A 27438-nucleotide genomic window follows, 5' to 3' on the forward strand; every position below is an offset into this window, starting at 1 on the left:
TCCCATTTAGGCCCTTCCTCCAGGGCTCATCCCCAGATTCTTATTATTTAATCTGCCTTCACAAGATTAAACATTTTCCGGTTTAATGTGTTTGTGTTAGTGTACCCACCAGCTGAGATTTTGCCCAAAGGTTAATGGAATGCTGGATCTTATCTAGGTTGGATCTGATAGATAATATAATTCAGACCTCTATTGTTTGGCTGAAACCATGTTATACTAAACAATCTTAATTTTCTTTCTTCCTGCCTGTATTAGCTTACAGCCATCCATGCAATATCTTTTCCCTAGGTCTGTGTACTTCAGTATATAACTCCACTTTAATCTACACTGGACACGTGCCAAGTTTACATTGCAGCGTGTCATCTTTTGTTAAACCGTTCCCATGAAGTGATGCTGCAGCATCAATACTTGCAAGGATTAAGAAGCTATGTGGATCTATGATCAACTTGGTTTCACTCCAGGTGATAATTGACTGTTTTCAGTGATCAGTCATATTGAAGTTACAACTTCCTCTTCAGACTTTTCCAAATAGATCTGTCATTCAGCCAAACCTTGAACTTAATACACGAGTTGGATTTTGACCAAGTTGTGCTCAAATGCGCTAACTGATACCTTTTGCTGAATACTTTCGCATTCATCAAGAGACTTGATAGGCTTATACATGCCCTCACCTCGTGAGCTGAATTTAAGCTGTACTTTCCTCCTCTTGCATTACTGGCTTTACTCCGACAATATTTTAGAATCCTCCTGCTTGCATCTAGCCTCATTAAACGTCAATGTTTGGTGACATTCATCTCTGCAGCATTAATATCCCCCCCCCCCATATTAACCCCCAACCTAACTCCATGCCACTTGGGTATCTTGTTCTCTTACATCACAACCACTCCCTTTCCACGGGCACATCTTGTTCTTTCCTAACCCCATTTTCAAAACTTTTGTCTTTAATTCGTTCATCATAATCTTATCAGCACCCGTGCCATCACCTTTAATTATTGCACCAGCTCCCGCCTTGCCAACATGTCCAGATGTGGTGTCAATATATCCCACCACAATGGTGGTTGCATTGACCCACCACCCTTTATGTTTAAAAAGTGTCCCATGTCCCCTGGTTCTCAATTCCCCCACTCTGGGCAAAAGACTCTGCATCTACCCAATCTATTCTCCTCATGATTTTGTGTACCTCTATAAGATCACCCCTCATCCTCCTGCGCTCCAAGGAATAAAGTCATAATCTGCTCAGACTCTCTCTATAGCTCAGGCTCTTGAGTCCTGGCAATATCCTCACAAATCTTCACTGCATCCTTTCCAGCTTGACAGCATCTTACCTATAACATGGTATCCAGAACTGAACACAATGCTCTAAGTGTGGCCTCACCAATGTATAACTGCAACTAGACCTCTCAACTTCTCTACTCAATACTCTGATGAATTAATTATTATTACCTTTAATTATTGCACCAGCTCCCAACCTTGCCAACATGTCCAGATGTGGTGTCAATATATCCCACCACACACCCTATTTAAAAGACCTGAAATGTGGTTTTCATCCGGTTTACAGCACCTGGAATCATCTATTTGAAGTCGCCTTGGATTATTTTTCAGGCCTTTTAATTTTCTGTGGTTGTTATTTTCTCGCAGCTTTTGATCCTAGTGACCTCTCTCGCCATCCTCTCGTGCTGCCGTCCAATGTCCCAAATCAATGAACACACAGCAATCAGCGGCTTCTCCCCATACACTCTATGCTTCTCTTGGACTTGTCATGTTCTTGGCCCTCTCACGTGTTACTCAAACTAACTATTCATGAGTTTGGGGGGTCTTTCACTGCCAATAATGTACTTTTATTTTAAGAGATCTAATATTGATAAGTACAGGTAGTAGCTACAACAAATGCTTTCAACATTTAGGGGTACCTTTCGAATTTGCCCTTTCCCTTTGATTGCTCCTATCCATGGCTAATATCATCCAGAATTTCTCAAGAGATTATTACCAAAACTTAAGCAACCTTATCTTCTGCACTCTTCTCTAAAATAACACTATTCAATTATGTTATCTGCAAAAATCGTCATCAAATAAGTAAGTAAGTTTATTGAAGTATTAATATACAAGGAATTTGCCTTGGTGCTCCGCTCACAAGTAACGACATGACATGCAGTGACAGTTACGAATGACTCAGAAAACACTAAACATTAATAAAACATGAATGATAAGTAATCATTATTATCCATATTTGTGTTCTTTTTGAGTTCAACCCCAATGTGTTTTAAGTAGAAAAATGGAGTGGAGAATATTTACTGTTGTGCCGTCTTTAGGCATTGCATTGATCCTTCTGATATTCATTTTGTTTATGTTGAATTTCATTCTCTTTGTTTCAGGAAGAGTTTGGATACAATGCTGAAACTCAGAAATTGCTGTGTAAAAATGGGGAGACGTTACTTGGAGCAATTAATTTTTTCATTGCCAGTGTGAATACATTGGTGAACAAGACCATTGAAGATACGTTAATTGCAGTAAAGCAATATGAAAATGCCAGGTACACGATTTGTAACATGCGACTAACACCCCTAAATAACCAATTTAATTTGGTTAGAGCATTGAATGATAACTTTGCAGTTTCCGTGAGTAACATCATGCTTTGCACAGTAGCAAAGGAATTTCTATTCACTTAATGTTTATGGGAGTTATTTAAGTTCAAAAAATGTGGTCACCTATAATCATGGCAAATTAATTCGCAAATGGATTTTAAAAATTGCGTTCCAATCTAGCTGAATCAGTAGAAATGTCCTATTATGCACATTTATTACAGTTATCCAAAATGGGTGTTGCCTTAATCAAGTGGATACTGACAACATAAAGGAAATGAAGGGCAGTGGATTAGAAATTGTGGCAGAATTCTATGGCCACCTCCCCCCATATCCCTAATGCCAGGAGCAATATTTTATTATTCATATTCAGAGTAGACCAAAGTGTGTTCATACAGGATCAAATAAGCCTTTGAATGCTTGAGTAAAAGGTTATTCCAGAATTTCAGAGGAAATAGGTTCAGCTGCAGTGGATGATTGATGAGATGGAGGTAGAATCATTGGGGGGGGGGGGGGGTGGAGTGGGAAGAGGATTAGATTGGAGTATAAAGCAGGGAGGTATAGCAAGTATGAAGTCGGATTCAGAGGAATCGGTAGGATGGCAATCGGTGGGAAATACTAACTCCAGGTACGACAGAGTTAATGAGACGTGATCAATGGTCTGAGAGTATTGGAGGCCATTTGGTATTAGAGTCACACAGCTTGGAAATGGGCCCTTTGGCTCAACCTGCCCGCACCAACCAACTTGCCCCATCTACACTAGTCCCACCTGCCTGCGTTTGGCCCATATCCCTCTAAACCTGTCTTATCTATGTACCCGTCAAAATCCTTCTTACACCGTGCAATAGAACCTACCTCGATTACCTCCTCTGGCAGTTTGTTCCATTGACCCACCACCCTTTATGTTTAAAACAAAAAGTTACCCCTCGGGTTCCTATTAAATTTTTCCCCCCCCTCACCTTAAACCTATGTCCCCTGGTTCTCAATTCCCCCACTCTGGGCAAAAGACTCTGCATGTACCCAATCTATTCTCCTTGTGATTCTGTGTACCTCTATAAGATCACCCCTCATCCTCCTGCCCTCCAAAGATATAATGTTATAATCTGCTCAACCTCTCTCTATAGCTCAGGCCCTTGAGTCCTGGCAATATCAACACAAATCTTCACTGCATCCTTTCCAGCTTGACAATATCTTACCTATAACATGGTATCCAGAACTGAACACAATACTCTAAATGTGGCCTCACCAATGTATAACTGCACCTAGACCTCTCAACTTCTATACTCAATACTCTGATGAAGGCCAATGTGCCACAAGCCATCTTGATCATCCTATCTATCTGTGACACCACTTTCAAGGAACCTTGCACCTCGATCCCTCTAGTCTATAACACTCCCCAGAGCCCTACCAATCCGTGTGAAGGTCCTGCCCTTGTTCGACCTCCCAAAATCCAACACCTCAAAATTTGCTGTTTTAAATTCCATTAACCATTCCTCAGCCTACCTGAACACTCGATCAAAATGAATGAATGAATGAAAATTTATTGGCCAAGTATTCAAATGCAAGGAATTTGCCTTGGTGCTCAACCCACAAGTGACTACATAACATACAGTAAGTTAAGAATGATACATAAAACATTAAACATTAATAATAAAATATTATTGATTAAACATGTGAATTAAATAGAATACCAGAGCAAAAGGCTACAGATTTTCAGTTATTGAGTGGAGCTACTACTCGTGGAAAAAAAGCTGTTTTTATGTCTGGCTGTGGCAGCTTTGACAGTCCGGAGTCGCCTTCCATAGGGAAGTGATTCAAAGAGTTTGTGGTCAGGGTGAGAGGGGTCAGAGATGATCTTACCCACTCGCTTCCTGGCCCTTGCACTGTACAGTTTGTCAATGGAGAGAAGGTTGCAGCCAATAACCTTCTCAGCTGATCGGACGATTCGCTGCAGCCTCCAGGTGTCGTGCTTGGTGGCTGAGCCAAACCAGACCATGATGGAGAAGGTGAGGACAGACTCTACGATGGCCGTATAGAATTGGACCATCATTGCTTGTGGCAGATTGTGCTTCCTCAGCTGCTGCAGAAAGTACATCCTCTGCTGTGCCTTTTTGACTGTGGAGTCGATGGTAGCCCCCCACTTAAGGTCCTTGATGATGGTTCCCAGGAACTTAAAAGACTCCACAGATGTGACTGTGGTGTTGTTGATGGTGAGTGGGGTGACGGGAGGGGAGGGGGAGCTCTCCTAAAGTCTACAATCAATTCCACTGTCTTAAGAGCATTGAGCTCCAGGTTGTTGCGATGGCATCAGGACACCAGCTGTGACACTTCCTGTCTGTAGGCAGATTCCTCCCCATCCTGGATCAGTCCAATCAGGGTTGTTTTGTCCGCAAACTTGTGAAGCTTGACAGAGGAGTCAGTGGAGGTGCAGTCATTGGTGTAGAGAGAGTGGAGGAGAGGAGAGAGTATGCAGCCTTGCGGTGCTCCTATGCTGAGGGTTTGCGGGTCCGAGATGTGCTTTCCCAGCCTCACATGCTGCTTCCTGTCTGTCAGGAAGCTGGTGATCCACGGACAGACGGGTTCAGGCACAGTCAACTAGGAAAGCTTGGAGTGTAGTAGCTCTGGCACAATGGTGTTGAATGCAGAGCTAAAATCAACAAACAAAATCCTCTAATAAATCCCCTCGCGGTCTAGGTGCTGGAGGATGAAGTGCAGGCACAGGTTGACTGCGTCATCCACAGATCTATTGGCCTGTTATGCAAACTGCAGAGGGTCCTGCATGGGGATATCCAAAAATATCTGGCTACCATTTTTGGCAACCATCTTCCCCATCTACAATACCACCCACTTTAGTGTCATCTACAAACTTGCTAATCATGCAAAACGCATCAAAGGAGATCGTCTCTTGGATATCCTACCAGTGGACAAAAATCCACAAATGCAGTACCCTGTCATAAATGCCCCATCGTATTTAACTTCTGGTAGTCAAGTCGAGTTTATTCGTCACATACACATACGTGATGTGCAGTGAAATAAAAAGTGGCAATGCTCGCGAATTGTGCAAAAAACAAACAAACTACAAACAGAAAATTCACAGATTACATAATTGTGGGAGGGAGGGAAGAAAAGGGAAAAAAACAGCGATTTAAAAAAGACACCACACAACAGTAGAATAGTTCAGTAAAGTTAGTCCCTGGAGAGATAGGAGTTTACAGACCTAATGGCCTCTGGGAAGAAACTCCTTCTCATCCTCTCCGTTCTCACAGCATGGCAACGGAGGCGTTTGCCTGACCGTAGCAGCTGGAACAGTCTGTTGCAGGGGTGGAAGAGTTGCACTTTCTCCATCTTGTTGGCTCTGGAGTTGCACCTTCTGATGTATAGTTCCTGCAGAGGGCGAGTGAAGTTCCCATAGTGCGTTCGGTGGTGTACCATAGGTAGCTCTTATGTTAATACTTTAACAGGTCAGCATTTTTCTGAGCAAATTTAATGAGTGGATTTGCGAATAAAAGTAAAATCGCTAGCGAAATGGTAAAAATCTCGGCGCTTTTTGCGTGTGGTTTTCGCGGAGTAACGAATCAAAGGCAAAATCAAAATGGCATACACCCACACGCGCACACACACAGAGTTTTAAAAGTATATAGATATCATATTAAACATGCTTTATTTTAAAACTTCTCTGTAGAGAAGGAATGGGTGACGTTTCGGGTCGAGACCCTTCCTTCGACATGTCCTGAAAAAGGACATCTGTCTGAAGAAGGAGCTTGACCCGAAACGTCACCCATTCCTTCTCTCCAGAGATGCTGCCTGTCCCACTAAGTTACTCCAGCATTTTGTGACTAGCTTCACCCTACAAACCTGCACGTCTTTGGAATGTGGGAGGAATCCAGAGCACCTGGGGAAAACCAATGCGGTCACAGAGAGAACGTACAAACTCCGTATATACAGCACCCGTAGTCGGAATCAAACCTAGGTCTCTGGCGCTGTAAGGCAGCAACTCTACCGCTGAGACACTGACATTTGGGAAACCTGTACAAAACGTGAGATCATATCTGGAGAATTGTGTGCAGTTCTGGTTGCCATACTATTGGAAGGGTGTGGTTAAGCTAGAGAGGGTGCAGAAAGATTCCCAAGTATGTTGTCTGGGCTGAAATACATGGGTTACATGGTGGGACTAATTTCCCTGGAGTGATAGAGGCTGAGGAGTGATCTTATAGAGGTTTATAATATGTGCTTTACAAGACGGATGATCACGGTCTTTTCCTCGGGGACTGAGTCTTAACTAGAGGGTACAGGTTCAAGATGAGAGGGAACCTGATGGGAAAATGTATTCAGAGTCTGATGCTTATGGTGAACAAGTTGCAGAAAGAAGCAGTAAAGGCAGGTACAATTATAACATTTTAAAAGCATTTGGATGGGTTCATGGACTAGGAAGTTTCAGGATATGGGCCAAATGCAGGCAAATCAGACTAGATCAAAAAGGGACCTTGGTCAACATGGATGAATTGAGCTGAAGAGCCTCTGTTTCTGCTGTATTACTTGATTGTATGTTCATTCACTTTCAAACAAGATCCTTACAATAGACAATAGGTGCTGGAGTAGGCCATTCAGCCCTTTGAGCCAGCACCGCCATTCAATGTGATCATGGCTGATCATCCCCAATCAGTACCCCATTCCTGCCTTCTCCCCATATCCCCTGACTCCACTATCTTTAAGAGCCCTATCTAGCTCTCTCTTGAAAGCATCCAGAGAACCTGCCTCCACTGCCCTCTGAGGCAGAGAATTCCACACTCACTACTCTCTGTGAGAAAAAGTGTTGCCTCGTCTCTGTTCTAAATGGCTTACTCCTTATTCTTAAACTGTGGCCCCATCCATTATATCTCTGGCTTTGGCAGAAACAAAAGGTAGTCAGTACTTTCCTTTAAATTGATTGATCTACTGACTTTACAGTGTGAACAGTATCAGTATTCTTTTCACCAGAACTGTGACCAATGGTGTCACACAGGTAGATCACTATGCTCTCGTTACTCTGTCAAAATCTGCAATGTCACCCGTGCTGTACATTGCCTTTATTTATTTGTTGTAGTTCAATCTCTCCATGACCTCAAATATCACCTTCCCAGTTATGTCAGTCTATCCAGTTTCTTTTTGCCCAGTCTATTTATTTTCTTTTTATCCAGTCTATCTATCTTTACCCATCACCTCTGCCCCAGTTCACCCATTTCCCAACAAAATCTAGACCACCTGAAGTGCTCCATCTCTCCGGGAATCTTTAAGACGCTTGTGGGCTTTCCTTTTAGGTTGTAAGCCATCCGGACTTTGAAATACATCACCGTTCCTTCAATGGTTGCTGGATCTAAAACCTAGAATCCCATAGCCATGGACATCTTTGGAGTACCTTCACCAGAAGGGCTGTAGTGGCTCAGAAAAGAGACTTGTCACAGGCCTCTCAAAGCCAATTTGTTATTGGTAATAATTGCTGCTTTAGCTACTAAGCCCATATAAAAAAAAAACAAGCAAATGGCTTTTAAGAAGAGACCTTAATAATACTTTTGAACATCTTAATAATACCTTTATTAGTCACACACTGTTTTGTTTTGTCTCCCAGGAATGAGATCATCCCTGAGACCATCCAAAAATCACATTCTAGTATTTTTAAAAGGGAACACCAGTCTGTGATCTGAAACCTTATTCTTTCCTTTCTATCCTGCCTCTGTAAACTCACATCACCACGATGTTACTCCTCCAAGTGCCAGCTGTAATTGGCTACTGCAACGCGGTTTTGAATGTTCCTTCCCAGTTAGATACTTGCCGAACCAACAGTAGCCCACTAAAACAAATAACATTAATCCTCAGCAGTGTTGTGCATTTAATGGAACATAAATTAAAACACTAACATGCTCCAATCAAATTTCGGGGTGAGTTTGCGAAGTTGGTGCAAAGCAAACGTTTTGCATCATTGCAACAACGATCAAAGTTTGCGGCTTTTGCAAATAAGTACAACTTGTCCTTTTTTTTTAAGAGCTAAATTTTAATTGAAATGCACATTTTCTTTTGGCACTGACAATACATGTGTGATGTAACCGCTAGTAGCAGGTCAGCACAGTACAAGTAGCTGTCTCAGATATTTAAAATACAATGGTTGTAAACCACAATCAAAGAATGAGGACTACTGCTGTTTCATCTGAGAAAGCATAGCACATATAGTACTGTTTTTATCTTGTAAGTATTGGAGACACTGAGTGTATTGCATTTTATCTATGTATATACTATTTGTAAGGGGCAACTTAAACACGGAGTCTAGTGGATAACTGGAATTTAAGGGACATTTAACCATATAACCATATAACAATTACAGCACGGAAAAAGGCCATCTCGGCCCTACAAGTCCGTGCCGAACAATTTTTTTTCCCCTTAGTCCCACCTGCCTGCACTCATACCATAACCCTCCATTCCCTTCTCATCCATATGCCTATCCAATTTATTTTTAAATGATACCAATGAACCTGCCTCCACCACTTCCACTGGAAGCTCATTCCACACCACTACCACTCTCTGAGTAAAGAAGTCCCCCCTCATATTACCCCTAAACTTCTGTCCCTTAATTCTGAAGTCATGTCCTCTTGTTTGAATCTTCCCTATTCTCAAAGGGAAAAGCTTGTCCACATCAACTCTGTCTATCCCTCTCATCATTTTAAAGACCTCTATCAGGTCCCCCCTTAACCTTCTGCGCTCCAGAGAATAAAGACCTAACTTATTCAACCTATCTCTGTAACTTAGTTGTTGAAACCCAGGCAACATTCTAGTAAATCTCCTCTGTACTCTCTCTCTATTTTGTTGACATAATTTGTTGACATTTGTACGACTCGCGTAGGCCGTGACTATTAGCTACTACATTCTGCCGTAACACTATTGCTGTGGCTTTCTTAAGTAAAGAGCTTATTTTTATTTGTAATTTTAAATGCTTTTTAACTGCTTTTGTAACAGTAATTTTCGTTGTCTAACGTTGTTCCATGTTTTGCATCACAGGATAGAATATGATGCGTATCGAACTGATTTGGAAGAATTGAACCTTGGCCCTCGTGATGCAGTTACAATTCCAAAAATTGAACAGTCCCAGCAACAATTTCAGATTCACAAAGAAAAGTTTGACAAACTTAGAACAAGTGTGTCAATCAAACTGAAATTTCTGGATGAAAACAAGGTATTTTATGAAACTGTTATCTTGTATGAGTCTTGTATGCGGTGCTGGCTCGAAGGGCCGAATGGCCTCCTGCACCTATTTTCTATGATCAAATCTTAAGATAGTTGTACAGCACAGAAACAGGCCCTTCGGCCCAACTTGCCCATGGTGACAAGATGCCCCATCCAAACCAATCATACCTGCCCTTGTTTGGCCCATATTCCTTGAAATCTTTCCTATCCATGTACCTGTCTGAATGGCTTTTAAATGTTATCGTACATGCCTCACCTAACTCTTCTGGCAGCTTGTTCCGTATACCCACCATCAACTGTGTGATGACAGAAGGGGGAGGAGTTGTACAGTTTGATACGTCTCCTCTCACCTTAAACTTGGGTTCTCTGGTTCTTGGTTTCCCCTTACTCTGGGTAAAAGACTGTGTATTCCACCTATCCTTGTCATGATTTTATACACCCCTATACGATCAATTTCTCCCCTCAGTCTCCTGTGCTCCAAGGAGTAGTCCTATCCTGCCCACCTCTCCCTAAAGCACAGACACGCGAGTCCTGGCATCATCCTCGTAAATCATCACAACATCCTTCCTGTAGCAGGGTGCCCAAAACTGAACACAATACTCCAAATGTGGCCTTCATCAACTTGAAGGACGTAGCTAGATCAAGAACACAGATTGAATGACAGTTTTAGCATTTACCATGATTCCCTGTTACGATTTCTGGCAGAACTAAATAGAAACCAAACTCACTTTATCCGAAGACTTAATCCATGTTGTTCCCAAAGTGTGTCCTGTGTTTCATACCAGTATAATAGTATTTATTCTTTCTGATGTATCCATTGGATGGGACGTAGGTGAGATGGAGGCATCTACGATAAGTTGTTAGTGGTGTTAATATAGGATAAGACATATTAATATCTGTAAATTGCCTAACCATTTCAGAGCAAAACTAATTGTGCGAATTGGGCTGTGATACCTGTCATTTTATGATAGATGGCAGAAGATGTGTCTATTCAACAGTAATTTGTCCAAAGGATAGACCATTATCATGTACGTGACAAAAGTGGAACACTTTTATCCCAAGTCTTGACTTATTAACATAGAAAATAGGTGCAGGAGTAGGCCATTCGGCCCTTCGAGCCTGCACCGACATTTGATATGATCATGGCTGACACAAGTATATGCCATTGCTAAGTATTTCATTTACTCCCAAACAGAAGAAAGCAGTCAATGACCATATAACCATATAACAATTACAGCACGGAAACAGGCCATCTCGGCCCTACAAGTCCGTGCCGAACAAATTTTTTTTCCCTTAGTCCCACCTGCCTGCACTCATACCATAACCCTCCATTCCCTTCTCATCCATATGCCTATCCAATTTATTTTTAAATGATACCAATGAACCTGCCTCCACCACTTCCACTGGAAGCTCATTCCACACAGCTACCACTCTCTGAGTAAAGAAGTTCCCCCTCATATTACCCCTAAACTTCTGTCCCTTAATTCTGAAGTCATGTCCTCTTGTTTGAATCTTCCCTATTCTCAAAGGGAAAAGCTGGTCCACATCAACTCTGTCTATCCCTCTCATCATTTTAAAGACCTCTATCAAGTCCCCCCCTTAACCTTCTGCTCTCCAGAGAATAAAGACCTAACTTATTCAACCTATCTCTGTAGACCTCCTCTAAAGAGACCTTTCAGTAGTCTCTTTAAAAGGTCCATGACCTGGCATATTAACACTGTTTCATCTGTTCACAGATGACCCACCGAATAGTTAAAGCATTTCTTGGTTTTTTTTAGTTCGGATTTGCGGCATCTGCAGAGTTTTTTGTGCTTTTCACTCCTTTAAGTAGCATGGCTTTGGAGAAATTAGGATAGCAAAACCTCTTGTGTGAACTTTTTTCAGATCAGTGAGACTGAAAATAACACTGGATAAAATGTGGGCATCACTCTACTATTGGTATCATTTGAAGAGTTTTGCATCAGATATAAATTTTACAGAGATGTAAAACGTGATGCAATATTGCCCCGTTGTGGGTTAGATCAATTTTCAACTGCACGGTACCATTGGTTGTTTGTGCAAATCAATTTCAAGGCTCTTAATTGGACAATCCAGTTGGAAAATCATATGATATAATTTTAGCTATAAAATTGAACACATTTCTTTTATATTACACAGAGTTTTGCTTACTGGTGCTGAATTTTGTTTTGATGCTAATAGTTGATTTGCTCGTCTTAGAAGCAACTTTTCAGATCTCTTTGTATGTACAATGTCCATGATGAGTCCGTGAACATCCATTCAGATATTGTTCAAAAGCTACTTCCTGCCCCAATCCAAATCCAGCTGAACTACTTCTATTGAAAATCAATGAAAGGGATCTTGACCTTGTATTTTTTTTTAACCAACATTAGCTTCCTATTCTCACCCAGCCTCTATAAATTCCCTCTAGCCCAGAAATGTTAACCCTTCAGTCTCCTTATGCAAAACATGAACTACTTGTGCTGTAAATGGGACTCTTTACCTCAGTGCAGCCCCACTGCTGTGCAAATATGGTGGTCAACCAACATGGAGGCATTGTGCAACACCCGCCCTTTTGGTTGTTCTTTCATGTTCAACGGGCCAACTACTGAATACACTATTGTCACATGTACCCAGGTACAGTGAAATGCTTTGTCTTGCTATATGTTCACCCAGTACAGGTTCTTTGTATTGAAACAAGTTGAACTGAATTTCTTTATTGATTGATGTAACAGTCCATTAACGCTCCATTAACTGAAAAGTTCACATAACATAATAGTTCGAATCCTTCGACAAGGTATAATCTGTTTCCTAAAAAAGTATTGATGTGATGTAGTCCTCCTTCGTTATGGGGAGAAGGCAGGAGAATGGGGTTGGGAGCGAGAGATACATCCGCCATGATTGTATGGTGGAGTAGACTTGATGGGCCGAATGGCCTAATTCTGCTCCTATCACTTACAACCTTCTGACCTTATCTGCTGGTTTTATGCATGAATAAAGGAGTGGGATTATGTACATCGCGTGCATACCCAATGTGTGTTTGCTACAGAAACCAAAAATCCCATATCTACAGATTTCAGGAGTCACTTGGGACATTAAAATCCTGGACATAAAATCAGGAACTTGATGCCCTGTTGACGAATAATTGATTAATAACTTGTGCCACTTTACTCTCACTTTAGTGCTCAACGTGATTAATAATGCTTTCATTTAAATGATGGCGATGGCCACTTGTGAATGTTATTGGCCTACCTGACAATGGTTGTTGGGGAACAGTGAACATTGCAGTATTCAGAATCTTAATGGTTGCAGCAGGTAGGGCATTCAGCCCATCAAATCTTGACTAGCGGTATGCAAGAGTAATCTAGCGAGTTGCTCTTTTCTATCTTCCCACCATAGTTGTTTCCTTTAATTATCCAATTTCGCTTTCACTTATCCAATTCTTGTTTAAATACCATGATTGGCTCTGCATCCACTAATCCCTCCCCAGCCTTTCCGCACAAGATACATTTTTAGCCCCAGCTACGTGCCATGAAATGGCTTGTTTCTTGGGGTTCTTTTTCTCGTCTGCATTCTATCCTCTGCCAAATTTTAAAAGCTATTCAATGCCAGCCATAATAATAATAATCTTATTTATATAGCACATATTTAGTCGACTTGCATTGACCCCAAAGTGCTTTACATAATTACATTACATTTTACACACAGGCAAAGGTGGGTAAAGTGTCTTGCCCCAAGGACACAACGACAGTATGCACTCCAAGCGGGATTCGAACCGGCTACCTTCCGGTCGCCAGCCGAACACTTAGCCCATTGTGCCACTGCATACCAGTGTACACTCACATATGCAAACTCCCTCCTCTTGTGAATGCCTTTGCAGTTTTCCTGAAGTCCTGATCCCGTTCGGTTCTGTAGTGTGGGACGTCTCATGTGGGGGTTGAGAGCTGAGATTCAAACTCCGAGGTCAGAGGGCAAAACAGGCTTATCTGTACATGAGGAGAATTGAGGAGAATTTTCTTAAACAAGATACAGGTGTTTGGCAAAGCTTGGTGTAGCTTGTCCTTCCGCTTTCGGTCGAGATTTAGTGGATTCTACAACTGGTGACCCCGACGTGATGCTGCTCGTTGCTAGGCAATGGGAACAAGCTGTGCCTAAAAAGCACGTGGGCTTGAAGTCGCCACAAAAGGCCACATCCAAACTGGAGGAATAGCACCTTGTATTCCATTTTGGTAGCTTATAACCCAATTGTTATGAATATCGATTTCTCCAATTGCAAGTAAATCCCTGCCCGCCATCCCCGTCACCCTGCTCCTTCAACCCCCCCCTCCCACACACACCCACACCCACATATTAATCTCCCAACCCCGATTCCTATATGTTCTTCTATCCCATCTTTCCCATCCCCTTCCACTTGTATCCATATAATCTCTAGCCTTTTTTATTTACTTAAAACATCTCCCAATCACCCCACACATATATCCACCTATCACTCACTATGCTTTACCTATGTTTTTATGTAGTTTTTATTATTTTTTGTTGGGGTATGTGATGGGGTAACCTTTAATCTCTCCCTGCACGGGAGACCCGACCTTTTCTTTGTCGGGTCTCCGTTATCGTTGGGGCTGCAACGAGGAGCGGCCTCCAACAGGAAGACCGGGGGCTCTGGTACCGACGACTCACCTCACCGTCGCGGAGCTGGCCGAGTCCAGAGCGGGTGGAGCGCTGCTGCGGTCCGCCCTCCGGAGATTTGGAGGCTGCAACTGCGGGTCTGGCGGACGGCGGCACCGGGAGCCCGCGGGTCACTGGAGGAAGACCGCTTTTCAGGGCTCCCGCAACAGCGACTTCTCCCGCCCGAGTTGCGGGTTCGAAGAGCTCCTGGAGCGGGGCCTGACATCACCGCCCCGCGTGGCTTGGAATGGCCGTGGGACTCTGCAAGCGCACGCCGGGGGCTCTAACATCAAGAACCCGGTGTGCGACCTTGCATCACCCGGCGTGGCTTTAATGGCCGCGGGACAATCGCCATCGCCAGCCGGGGGCTTTGACTTTGACTCTGACATCGGGGGGGGGAGAGTGCAGTGGAGAGATAAGTTTTTTTGGCCTTCCATCACAGCAATGTGATGGATGTTTATGTAAATTATGTTGTGTCTTGGGTCTATTTGTTTGTAATGTATGGCTGCAGAAACGTCATTTCGTTTGGACCTCACGGGGTCCAAATGGCAAATAAATTGTATCTTGTATCTATCTATCTATCTTACCACACTCCCGCCTCTCTTTTCTACCTTTCTGCCCCCATCCCATCAGTCTTTCCACAGATGCTGCCTTACCCGCTGAGGTCCTTAAATCCCTAGTCCTCGCCTTTCACCCCATCAGCAGTTGCATAACCCTCAGACATTTTCACCACCTCCAACGGGATCCCACCACTGGTCACATCTTCCCATCTCTATCCCTTTTCCGCTTTCTGCAGAGACTGTTCCCTCAGCATCTCCCAGGTTAACATCCCTTCCCACCCAAACCACCCCTTCCCCAGGTACTCTCTCCTGCAACCGCAGGAACCTGCCCCTGTACTTCTTCCCTTGACTCTGTCCAGGGACCTTGACTGGCATTTCATGTCAGGCAGAGGTTCACTTGCATCTCCTCCAATCTCATCTCCTGTATCCATTGTTCCTGGTGCGAACTCTTGTACCGTGGCGAGACCAAACGTAAACTGGGTGATTGTTTTGCTAAACTCCTTTGCTCAGTGCGCCTTGGCCTATGTGATTTCCCGGTTGCCAAACACTTTTAATTCCCCTTCCCCTTCCCATTCCCATACTGGCCTTTCCTTCCTGGGCCTCCTCCATTGTCAGAGTGAGGCTAAACGCAAAATGTAGGAACAGCACCTCGTATTTAGCTTGGGCAGCTTACAGCCCGGCAGTATGAATTTCTCTAACTTCAAGTAACCCTTGCATTCTTTCTCTCTCCCCCCCGTCCCTCCCCCATCCTTCACTTTTGTCCTGGTGAGTCTCATTGTCTGAATAACTCATTAACACCTGGCTCACAGGTGTTTCCTTGAGCACCTTGTTTCTTGTTTCCTTGAGCATTGTTACTTTATTGCATATCTTTTGGTCATTTGTTCTATATCGCTGCCTATATCTCTTGTTTCCCTTTCCCCTGATTCTTAAGGGCCTGTCCCACTTGCGTGTCCTTGGCACGCAAATTACGTGACCTCGTGGTCGTGTTGAGCCACGACGGTCCCGCGAAGGTCGCTTGCTATGTCATGCGTACGCACAGCCGTCTGGAGCGCATGACGTCATTTGAAGATGGACACAAAGCTTGAGTAACTCAACGGGACCGGCAGCATCTCTGGAGAGAAGCAATGGGTGATGTTTCGTATTGAGACTATTCTTCCGTCTGAAAGAAGGGTCTTGACCCGAAACGTCACCCATTGCTTCGCTCCAGAGATGCTGCCAGTCCCGCTGAGTTACTCCAGCATTTTGTGTCTCTTCAATTGGCCCCGCTCTGGGAGTAGAAGTGGGGGCGGATCCGGACCGCAACGGCCGTGAGTCCCAGGCCGAGTTCGGCGATCGTTTACCTGCTTCTGCTGCTGTTGGAGGTGAGACGTTGCGTCGCGCCAGGGTCTTGGGCCTGTCCCACTTTGGTCAGTTCCGCAACAGGCCGTTGGCGCGCAAAGATTTAATTCGCTACGAAAATTTCGGAGCCCCGCGCGTAGTCGCGCACAACTATATACCCTTCCGCGCTTCTAAGTGGGACCGGCCCCGCGCGGCCATACGATGCCCGTACGCCTCAACGCAACCACGAGGTCGCGTAATTTTCGTGCCAAGGACACGTAAGTGGGACAGGCCCTTGAGTCTGAAGAATGTTCTTGACCCAAAATCTCACCTATTCCTTTTCTCCAGAGATGCTGCCTGACCCGCTGAGTTACTCCAGCTTTTTGTGCCTATCTCCCTTAAGTATTTTTATTTCATTCAAGATGCCAGCATCTGCAGTTTCTTACATCTCCCTGTTAGCATTATCCTATGACTAACATCAACGGCCATGTGTTGGTTTAAAATGGCTGCTGCACAGCCCCTGACGACACAGACACATTGCACTGAATAATAATATGATTATAAGGGGAAATGAATGCTAAAACTAATTTCTCACAAGACGATAATTGTTCAAGTTATGGCGAGATGAAATTTAGCCTGACAAATTAAAATTGTTAAAAAATCTCAATGCATTGGCAATTCAACTACTCATTGATTAAGAGCTATTCTTTTTAATTGTAAAGAAAGCCCAACACAATGTGGAGATCATCAACTAATAGCATTAAGAATTAACAATAACATAAAATGCTGGAAATACTCAGCAGGTTAGTTGGACGGACAAAGACTTGAAACATGAACTATTTCTCTTTATACAGATGCTGCCTGACCTGCTGAATGTTTCCAGCATTTTCTGTTCATATTTCAGATATCCAGCATCTGCAATTTTGGATTTCAATAAAAATTAATTTGATTTTTATAGGGGCAGAAAGCCATCTTTCACAACAGAGGGCGGTGAGTATGTGGAATGAGCTGCCAGAGGAGGTAGTTGAGGCAGGTACAATCACAACATCTGGACAGGTACATAGATAGTTCAGTTTAGTTTATTGTCACGTGTACCGAGGTACAGTGAAAAGCTTTTTGTTGTGTGCTGACCAGCCAGCGGAAAGACAATACATGATTACATTCGAGCCGTTTACAGTGTACAGATACACGATAAGGGAATAGCGTTTAGTGCATGGGTAAAGTCCAAGGTTCCCAATAGGAATGGTTTAGAGGGATGTGGGCAAGTGGGACTACCAGTGTAAGATAGGGCATCTTAGTTGGCATGTGAAAGTTGGGCCGAAGGACCTGTTTCCAAGCTGTATGGCTCTGACTGACAACCTCATAATGCCCCATAATAGAAGTAAAGTCACCGTTGTTGTGCAGGAAACACAGCTGCCAGTTTGTGCATGACAAAGCTTGTTTGCTGTAATTTCTTTTAATGTTGGCTGTCCTGTAGTTTCGTGTCTCTCTATATATTGATCTGAAAAGAATGAAACAGCCTTGCACTGTTCAGCACTGTGAAGAACTTAGTGTTTTGCATAGGAGAAGATAATTGAATCTTTGCCAAAGATTTAAATGAGATATACCCACAAAGCTGAAATTTTCATGGAGCATGGATTTCAAATGGATAGGTTATGCTCAATCAACCTTAATGATTTATTTCAAGTAATACAATGCCCATAATGTTTGGGGCAGAGACGCATCATTGGGTGAGGCAGCATCTATGGAGAGAAGGAATTGGTGAGGTCAAGACTCTTCTTCAGACCAGACTGAAGAGGTCTCGACCCATTGTCTCTCCATTGATGCTGCCTCACCCGCTGAGTTACTCCAGCATTTTGTGTCTACCTTCGATTTAACCAGCATCTGCAGGTTCTCTCTTAAACAAGACCCATCATTTATTTATTTGCCTCTGCACTCCACAATTTGAGATTTATAATAGAAAAAATCACATGTGGTTAAAGTGCACATTGTCAGATTTTATTAAAGACCATTTTTATACATTTTGGTTTCACCATGTAGAAATTACAGCTGTGTTTATATATAGTCCCCCCCATTTCAGGGCACCATAATGTTTGGGACACATGGCTTCACAGGTGTTTGTAATTGCTCAGGTGTGTTTAAATGCCTCCTTAATGCAGGTATAAGAGAGCTCTCAGCACCTAGTCTTTCCTCCAGTCTTTCCATCACCTTTGGAAACTTATTGCTGTTTATCAACATGAGGACCAAAGTTGTGCCAATGAAAGTCAAAAAAGCCATTAGGAGACTGAGAAACAAGAATACAACTCTTAGAGACATCAGCCAAACCATAGGCTTACCAAAATCAACTGTTTGGAACATCATTAAGAAGAAAGAGAGCACTGGTGAGCTTACTAATCGCAAAGGGACTGGCAGGCCAAGGAAGACCTCCACAGCTGATGACAGAAGAATTCTCTCGATAATAAAGAAAAATCCCCAAACACCTGTCCGACAGATCAGAAACATTCTTCAGGAGTCAGGTGTGGATTTGTCAATGACCACTGTCCGCAGAAGACTTCATGAGCAGAAATACAGAGACTACACTGCAAGATGCAAACCACTGGTTAGCCACAAAAATAGGATGGCCAGATTACAGTTTGACATGAAGTACTTAAAAGAGCAAACACAGTTTGACGAAAAAAGGTCTTGTGGACAGATGAGATGAAGATTGACATATCAGAGTGATGGCAAGAGCAAAGTATGGAGGAGAGAAGGAACTGCCCAAGATCCAAAGCTTACCACCTCATCTGTGAAACACGGTGGTGGGGGTGTAATGGCCTGGGCATGTATGGCTTGTGAAGGTACTAACTCACTTATCTTCATTGATGATACAACTGCTGATGGTAGCATAATGAATTCTGAAGTGTCTAGATACATCCTATCTGCTTAAGTTCAAACAAATGCCTCAAAACTCATTGGCCAGCAGTTCATTCTACAGCAAGACAATGATCCCAAACATATAGCTAAGGCAACAAAGGAGTTTTTCAAAGCTAAAAAATGGTAAATTCTTGAGTGGCCAAGTCAATCACCTGAGCTGAACCTAATTGAGCATGCTTTTTTTTGTTGAAGAGAAAAGACTATCCCCCAAAACAAGCATAAGCTAAAGATGGCTGCAATACAGGCCTGGCAGAGCATCACCAGAGAAGACACCCAGCAACTGGTCATATCCATGAATCGCGGATTTCAAGCAGTCATTGCATGCAAAGGATATGCAACAAAATACTAAACATGACTACTTTCATTTACATGACATTGTTAACATTATGGTGCCCTGAAACGGGGGGAACTATGTATAAACGCTGCTGTAATTTCTACATGGTGAAACCAAAATGTATAAAAATGGCCTTTATTAAAATCTGACAATGTGCACTTTAACCACATGTGATTTTTTTTCTATTACAAATCTCAATTTGTGGAGTACAGGGGTAAATAAATAAATAATGGGTCTTTGTCCCAAACATTGTGGCACTGTAAATGAATATAGGGTAGCATAAAAGAGGTGTTTAAGAAGGAACTGCAGATGCTGGAATATCGAAGGTAGACAAAAGTGCTGGAGAAACTCAGCGGGTGCAGCAGCATCTATGGAGCGAAGGAAATAGGCAACGTTTCGGGCCGAAACCCTTCTTCAGACTGACGTGGGGGGCATGGGGTGGACGGGAAGAAGGAAGGAAGAGGCGGAGTCAGTGGGCTGTGGGAGAGCTGGGAGGGGAAGGAGGGGGAAAGCAAGGACTACCTGAAATTGGAGAAATCAGTGTTCAGACCGCTGGGGTGTAAACTACCCAAGCAAAATAGGTGCTGCTGCTCCTCCAATTTGCGGTGGCCATGGAGGAGGCCCAGGACAGAAAGGTCGGATTTGGAATCCCATTGTGAGTGGGCAGATGCATGGCAGATACAGTTTAATGTGGAGAAATGTGAAGTTAACCACTTTGGTAGCAAAAACAGGAAGGCAGATTACTATCTAAATGGTGTCAAGTTGGGAAAAGGGGAAGTACAACGGGATTTGGGGATCCTTGTTCATCAGTCAATGAAAGACAAACTGCTGGCGAGGCAACCGTGAGCGGTGCCACCCGATGACGTTATAAATCCTTGTAGAGTCTCATGTAAGATTATTAAGCCTATAAGATTATTAGGCATTTGGACACACTAGAGGCAGGAAACATGTTCCTGATGTTGAGGGAAGTCCAGAACCAGGGCCCACAGTTTAAGAATAAGCAGTAAGCCATTTAGAACGGAGACGAGGAAACACTTTTTCACACAGAGAGTTGTGAGTGTGGAATTCTCTGCCTCAGAGGGCGGTGGAGGCTGGTTCTCTGGATACTTTCAAGAGAGAGCTAGATAGGGCTCTTAAAGATAGCGGAGTCAGGGGATATGGGGAGAAGGCAGGAACGGGGTACTGATTGGGGAAGATCAGCCATGATCACATTGAATGGTGGTGCTGACTCGAAGGGCAGAATGGCCTACTCCTGCACCTGTTGTCACTGTATTGTCACTAAAGTTTTATAGGGTTAGCATAGAAAAAAGAATACAAGAACTTGGCATTTAAAGGAATAATTGTGGGAAATTAGATTTTTTTAAAGGGAAACTAGGTAAAGAAGAGGAAGATATGCAGTAGGTCAAACGATGCCCATGTTGAACATGGAAACAGGTATTAACGTTGAACAATTTGCCTCTTCTGTGGACAGCTAGCCTGTTTTTTATTTAACTCCATATAAATGTACATGCATTAAGGGCTGCAGTAACGAGATGAGGATCCTCAGTTATCACAGTGTAAATGTAAACAACGCATTGAAGGTCTTGATGAACAAACCAGGAGGTTTTAAAACGAAGAGGTGGTCTGAACTGCGTTTACGAGGCCATCTCCAGACTGCACTTGTGTATCAATTCCTGGCATGAATTGACCATGGAATATTAATTGTGACCAACTACACTTGTCCACTTGCTTGTTAAATACAGGGGGAAATGTAATGACCTAAGGGATAGAGCATAATGTAAAAAATGGAATTTGGAACTGTGCCGCACTCTCTCTGTGAGAAGGAGCATCAGTCTTTATTTTATGTTACACTTGCTGTAGGGAACCCACAACTTCATAATTCCAGATTTGAGTGCTTCCAAATGAGCCGCGATGAATGTGTTGAACAGGTGAAAGTTAAATGAAATGCCACAGTTGACGCAGCCCGGCAGCTTGGTGGAACCCAGCAGTCAGCTTGTACATGCACTGCCAGAGCTGGCCTGTACGTCGGAAAGTCTACCTCAAAATCCAATATCTGAAAGCATTACATCAGCTGTCATTCAGTTTGTAACCTGCAAGTCAGAAGTGGAATCTCCACTGTGAAGGCAGGAAAACGAAATCTATGCTAATGCTCTAGTGCTGAACTGAGATAGGCCACAGGTTTTGCTTGCATCAGATACATTGAGGTGACGATTTTTTTTGGGATGATGCCAGATATTTAAAGGACCTCACTATGAACATACTGACTGCTAAGCTTTTATATTACAACCACGAATAGCCTTCAAAAATGCAGCGTTCTTTAATTTCATGAAATACACTTCCTTCTGTCCAATTTAATTTTCCTCAATATGTACATTTGCTTCTAACGGAATAAACTTCACAAAATACAGCTTAGCGAAAAGGTTTCTAACATCAATGGATGAAATCACAAGTGTTGGTGTTTATCTCATGAGACCAAAATAAATATTTTAAACTTTAAAGTGTACTAGACCAAGTTTCCCCCATCGCGTAACATCGATATTTGATTAAATTTTGTTTTAGCATTCACATTTGGTAGAGTCTGAAAATTGTTTTGTGATTTTATGACCAGGAAGTAGAAGGGGCACAGTATACATATAGCTTTTATGTTGCATTTTTACTGTCAGAAAGAGAATAGAAATGGATGCTTCCTTTCATCACAATCCTGTGTCGTACTTTGATGAATGACGGATAATTTGACAGGTAATCTTCTTTGTCTCCACAGATTAAAGTCATGCACAACCAGCTCCTTCTCTTCCACAATGCCGTGTCCGCCTACTTTGCTGGCAACCAGCATCAACTTGAACAGGTGCTCAAACAATTCCACATCAAGTTGAAGGCTCCTGGCTCTGATGGACCTTCCTGGCTGGAGGAACAGTAACGTCTCGAAACTCAAAAGAAATAATCGATGCAGTTATTAAATATGTTTGAATTATTTTTTTTTTCATTTAACGGGGAGTGAGGCAGCACCTGAGATTGTGGTCAATGATATAGCTGTTTCTCACTTTTTTGCTATACATTAATCTAAAATATTAGATTGAATATGGTAATTTTATGTAACTGAATAAACTTTATAAAACCAAGACCTAAGAAAAAAATATTCCTTTTTGTTACAGGGGTTAGAGGGGAATAGCTAGTCTATACCTACATGCAGATTTGCACTGAACAGTAGCTGTACATCTGTTTTGGTGCGTTCTCATCACTACAATGTAATTGTTTAAGAAAAAGATTGGCATTTTATATACATTCTTTCACAAACAGGGCACCCGAGCTCACATAGCAATGAATTGCAAAATGGAATGACTTTGCAGAGCAATGAGATAAATGGTACTGGAATGAAGCTAGGCTCTGAATGAAATGGCTGGCTTGTATTCCAACTTGCAACCAGTAGCGTATTTCCAATGGGCTGTATATTCAATTGTTAATTGTGTTAAATGAGAATCAGGGAGGGAGTAAAATAACTTTATTACAAAGGCATCAAATAGTGACGTATTAGTATTTGGAAACGTTTTCAGAAATATTATCTTGTTCCCATTAACCTGTTTTTTGTTTTTTTTTAAAACTGATGTCATTGTTATTTTCAAAAGGGCGTAACTCTAATTAAGCCACGGACCGGCCGGCCTTATGTCCACTATCGTGTGCCTTGAACAACACGTTTTCCCATTTCGTGAAACACTTTTCTGTTCATTATATCTTGCACTTCCAACGGAATTGGGGAGGGGACTGGAAGGGATAGAGAGGGGGAAAAAAAAGCATCATTATTGCTCCCTTGATTTTCCTCCAATTGCATTTGATTTTAGTCTTTATTTGCTCGTGCTCAATTTCTTGCTAATAGATAATGTTAACTCACTTTCATACTATGTAAAGTCTTTGAAATTGATGTTCCGACATGTAATATTTGCATTGCCACTCTGTTTAAGCTTTGTAGCAATGTCCTCTATATTCTGTATGCTGAATATTTAACATTAAATTAACCTCATTTTAATGTAGAACATAATGGCATTATTTAATATTTTTGTCAATCATCATTTTTCTGTTGAAATTTATATCCAGATTGTGCCTCGTTATTATAAATACTCTTATGTACAAATTAAACGGTTCCTACTGCAAGCCAGATTTCTGAATGCTCTACTTAAAAAATTCTAAAATCTGATAATGTGGGATAGAATCTGTATCTTTTTCATATTGCTGCATATTCATGTCTTTCCAAAATGTCCCCTGTAATAAAGGGCTCAAAGTTCATGGGGGTCATGTGTGAAATAGTGTCATTCTATGGTGTTGTAGGCATCCAATTCTCCACTGAAGGATGCTCACAGTTTTGATCATTGTAACCAAGTAACTCTGCTTGAACAATATTCACGCTATTATCCTGGAAAAGCACATATCCATGAAAGAGCATTTATTGACCAGAATTTCTGTTGCAGCCAGTCTGCTGTTAACATAGAGGAAAACGTAGTCTTGGGAAATGATACTAACCTGCATCCTGCAATTTTTCATCTTCATCTGTTTTCCTAACATTAGCTGCAAAAACGATATCTTATTGGTTCTCCGCAGGGCACTACTTTTTCTGCAAAAGAAAAAAGCTTCTTTACTTCAAACTTCCTCCAGCCTCTTCCTTTTCTACTTCGTGACAGTGAAATCAATGTGTGAAACTGTGAATTAAAGTGTGAAACTGTAAATTAGATAAATTGTGCTCCTTCCTTATCGACGGGGAAACGTGTTGTTGGTCTGCCTGCAATGATTATGGAATCAAACTAGTTTCTCGTCTTACTGCTGACAAGGTGGTTTCAGAGCAGCCCTATCACACTGCGAGCAGGAACAACTGTGAAGCACGCAAGCAAAATCTAACACCAGGTAATGCCGAAATAAAATAAGTCTAAAAATTCTTAACAGTGTAGCAGCGTTTACGGAGAGAGTAGAGCAGATGTATCAGCTCGGTGGCATTTCAGCTGAGCGGCCTGTTTTTGTTTGATATTGCCAACACTTACAGTTCTTTTGTGTTTTTGACCATATGTTGCCAGTGGCTGGCAGGAAGTTGTGATAGAACAGGTTTGCATGAAAAAAAATTTTTTTCTTTTTTTTTTTAATCTTACAAGTGTGCTGAATTTGATTAGAAAATAACCAAAACAATCGTCATCCAATGGGTTTGGTTTGGTTTAAAGACACAGCATTGAAACAGGCCCTTTGGCCCACCAAGTCCATGCTGGCCATTGTGTTTAAAGAAGGAACTGCAGTTGCAGGAAAATCGAAGGTGGACAAAAGTGCTGGAGAAACTCAGCGGGTGCAGCAGCATCTATGGAGCGAAGGAAATAGGCAACGTTTCGTCCCGAAACGTTGCCTATTTCCTTCGCTCCATAGATGCTGCTGCACCCGCTGAGTTTCTCCAGCACTTTTGTCTACCATGCTATTGATCACCTGTTCACACTCATTCTGTTATCCCACTTCCTCATCCACTCCTTGCACACTGGGGCAATTTAGAGGCCAATTAACTTTCGAATGTGCACATCTTTGGGACGTGGGAGGAAACTGGAGCACCTGGAGTTAACCCTCATGGTCACAGGGAGAACATGCAAACTTCACAGACAGCACCTGAGGTCAGGACCAAACCCGAGTCCTTGGCCACGAGGCAACAGATATACCAGAAATACCAACTGAGAGCGAGGGGGCCCAAGGGATAAAATGTACTGGGGAGGACAGGTTTGACTGAAATAATTGGTTTTACAGAAATTATGTAAGCTTAAATTCATAAATGGATCACTACTTGTAGGAATGTGGTGAATGTTAATGATAATAATCAAAATGTGTGCGTTTTTAAATCTTATTCCAGATCAAATGTTCCTATTTTGACAAATATTCTAAACCATTTGGTCCATCTATTTGCACAGGAAAAAAATATGGAATCTGGCTGGAATATCCCAGACTAACCACTGATACAACCATTGCAGTAGAAACTTTGTGCTATAGTTAAAATATTAACTGTTACTAAACACACGCACACACGCGCACGCACACACACACACACGCGCGCGTGCACACACACACTCGCGCATACACGCACGCATGCGTACACGCACACACACACACACACACACACACACACACACACAAACTTGGTTCCTGATAATGTAATTAATTGTCCAGTAATTAGTTGTAATTTGATCTTCATTGTGCCAAGTTTGTTTTAGTTAACTAGGATAATGATGTCGTTTCTCCAATTGCTATTTATTCAAAGAAATGAGTTTAGAGGATGGCAGAGGGGAGAACTGATCTTTGATCGCAGATTCTGATTGAAATCCTTTGATAAACTGTCAGAGTTGGGCTGAAGGGCCTGTTCCTGTGCTATATTTGATTGTAAAGATCACTTGTCGGTGATCCCCTGTTTGCCAACGACACTCACAGGGTTTGCTGATGTCTCGGAGGCCTGCTTATATCTGTATAGATGTGTCCCATTTTCACGAGGCCCATCTTACCTTCCCTTCCTTGGCATCTTTACCTTGATTTCTGTGGATAAACACTCATTGTGTACTCGCTGACATCCACAACTCCTCTCACTCTGAGTCTAGTGAGCAGCCCTATTTATCTCCACCAATATCTTCACTTTGATCACATCTGTTCTGACAAAGCCACTTTCCATTCTGGTGCTTTCCAATGCATCTGGCTGTTTCCCCCATCCAAGAATTCACAGCCACCATAGTTGACGCGAGTCTTGATCCTGTCAGTTCCATTTCTCACACTTCTACTCTCGCCTTTTCCCTCCACTCTTAGAAGCAGCATCATTTCTCAGCATTCACTGGATAATCTTCAATTTAAAAAAGGTCCAATCTATTCAGGACGTGTGCTTTCACTCCCCATCCACCATAGATAAGATTTACGAGGGTGTGAGCTACAGGGATAGGTTAAGTAGGCTGTGTCTCTATTCCTTGGAGCGCAGGAGGATGAGGGGAGTTTTTATAGAGGTGTACAAAATCATGAGAGGAATAGATCAGGTAGATGCACAGAGGCTCTTGCCCAGAGTAGGGGAATTGAGGATCAGAGAACATAGGTTCAAGGTGAAGGGGAAAAGATTTATTAAGTATCTGAGGGGTAACCTTTTCACACAAAGGGTGATGGGTGTATGGAGCAAGCTGCCAGAGGAGGTAGTTGAGGCTGGGACTATCCCATCATTTAAGAAACTGTTGGACAGGTACATGGATAGGACAGGTTTGGAGGAATATGGACCAAGCACAGAGAAGTGGGACTAGTGTAGCTGGGACATTTGTGGCTGTGTTGTTGGGAGTCTGCATCCTGCGGGCATGAACATTGAATTCTCTCAATTTTGTTAGCCCTTGCTGTCTCCTCCCATCCCTCAGCCCTCGGGCTCCTCCTCATCCTTTTTCCTTCCTTCTCCCCACCACCCCCTATCAGTCTGAAGAAGGGTCTCGGCCCGAAACGTTGCCCATTTCCTTCGCTCCATAGATGCTGCTGCACCCGCTGAGTTTCTCCCGCATTTTTGTGTACCGTAGCTGGGACATTGTTGGCTGGTGTGGGCAAGTTGGGCCGAAGGGCCTGTTTCCACACTGAGTCACTCTATGACACTATGATCATTCCCTCATCTATTAGTTTATCTTGCATGGGTTTCAATGTAAGAAACACGTTTTTTAATCCTATGTGTGGATATCATGGTCCAACACTTGAATTACAGTTTTTACATTGTTATGCGATGTTTCAAACACCTATTTCCATGCAGTTGCTAAGCCCAGTTATTGCGTTAAAGTGGGATCAGCAATGACCAAGCAAATTATAGATGTACAGCAACATATGCAGGGAGAGGCGGTGTGAATTA

The 27438-nt window shown here is 42.6% G+C and overlaps 1 protein-coding gene across 7 annotated transcripts in view; it reads left to right on the forward strand.

Moving 5' to 3' along the window:
• LOC129704008 (arfaptin-1-like) overlaps positions 1 to 23856 on the forward strand; it is a 108667-nt gene extending 84811 nt beyond the window's left edge. For all 7 annotated transcript variants that reach the window (XM_055646814.1, XM_055646833.1, XM_055646823.1 and 4 more), the window contains 3 exons: positions 2373 to 2530; positions 9606 to 9780; positions 22342 to 23856. In XM_055646814.1, the coding sequence (XP_055502789.1) occupies positions 2373 to 2530; positions 9606 to 9780; positions 22342 to 22497 (489 nt within the window). In that variant the 3' untranslated portion in view covers positions 22498 to 23856. The remainder of the gene's footprint in view (positions 1 to 2372; positions 2531 to 9605; positions 9781 to 22341) is intronic.
• The last annotated feature ends 3582 nt before the right edge of the window (positions 23857 to 27438 follow it).

Source organism: Leucoraja erinacea, chromosome 1 (genome assembly GCF_028641065.1).
Source record: "Leucoraja erinacea ecotype New England chromosome 1, Leri_hhj_1, whole genome shotgun sequence".
In the NCBI taxonomy this organism is placed as follows: domain Eukaryota; kingdom Metazoa; phylum Chordata; class Chondrichthyes; order Rajiformes; family Rajidae; genus Leucoraja; species Leucoraja erinaceus.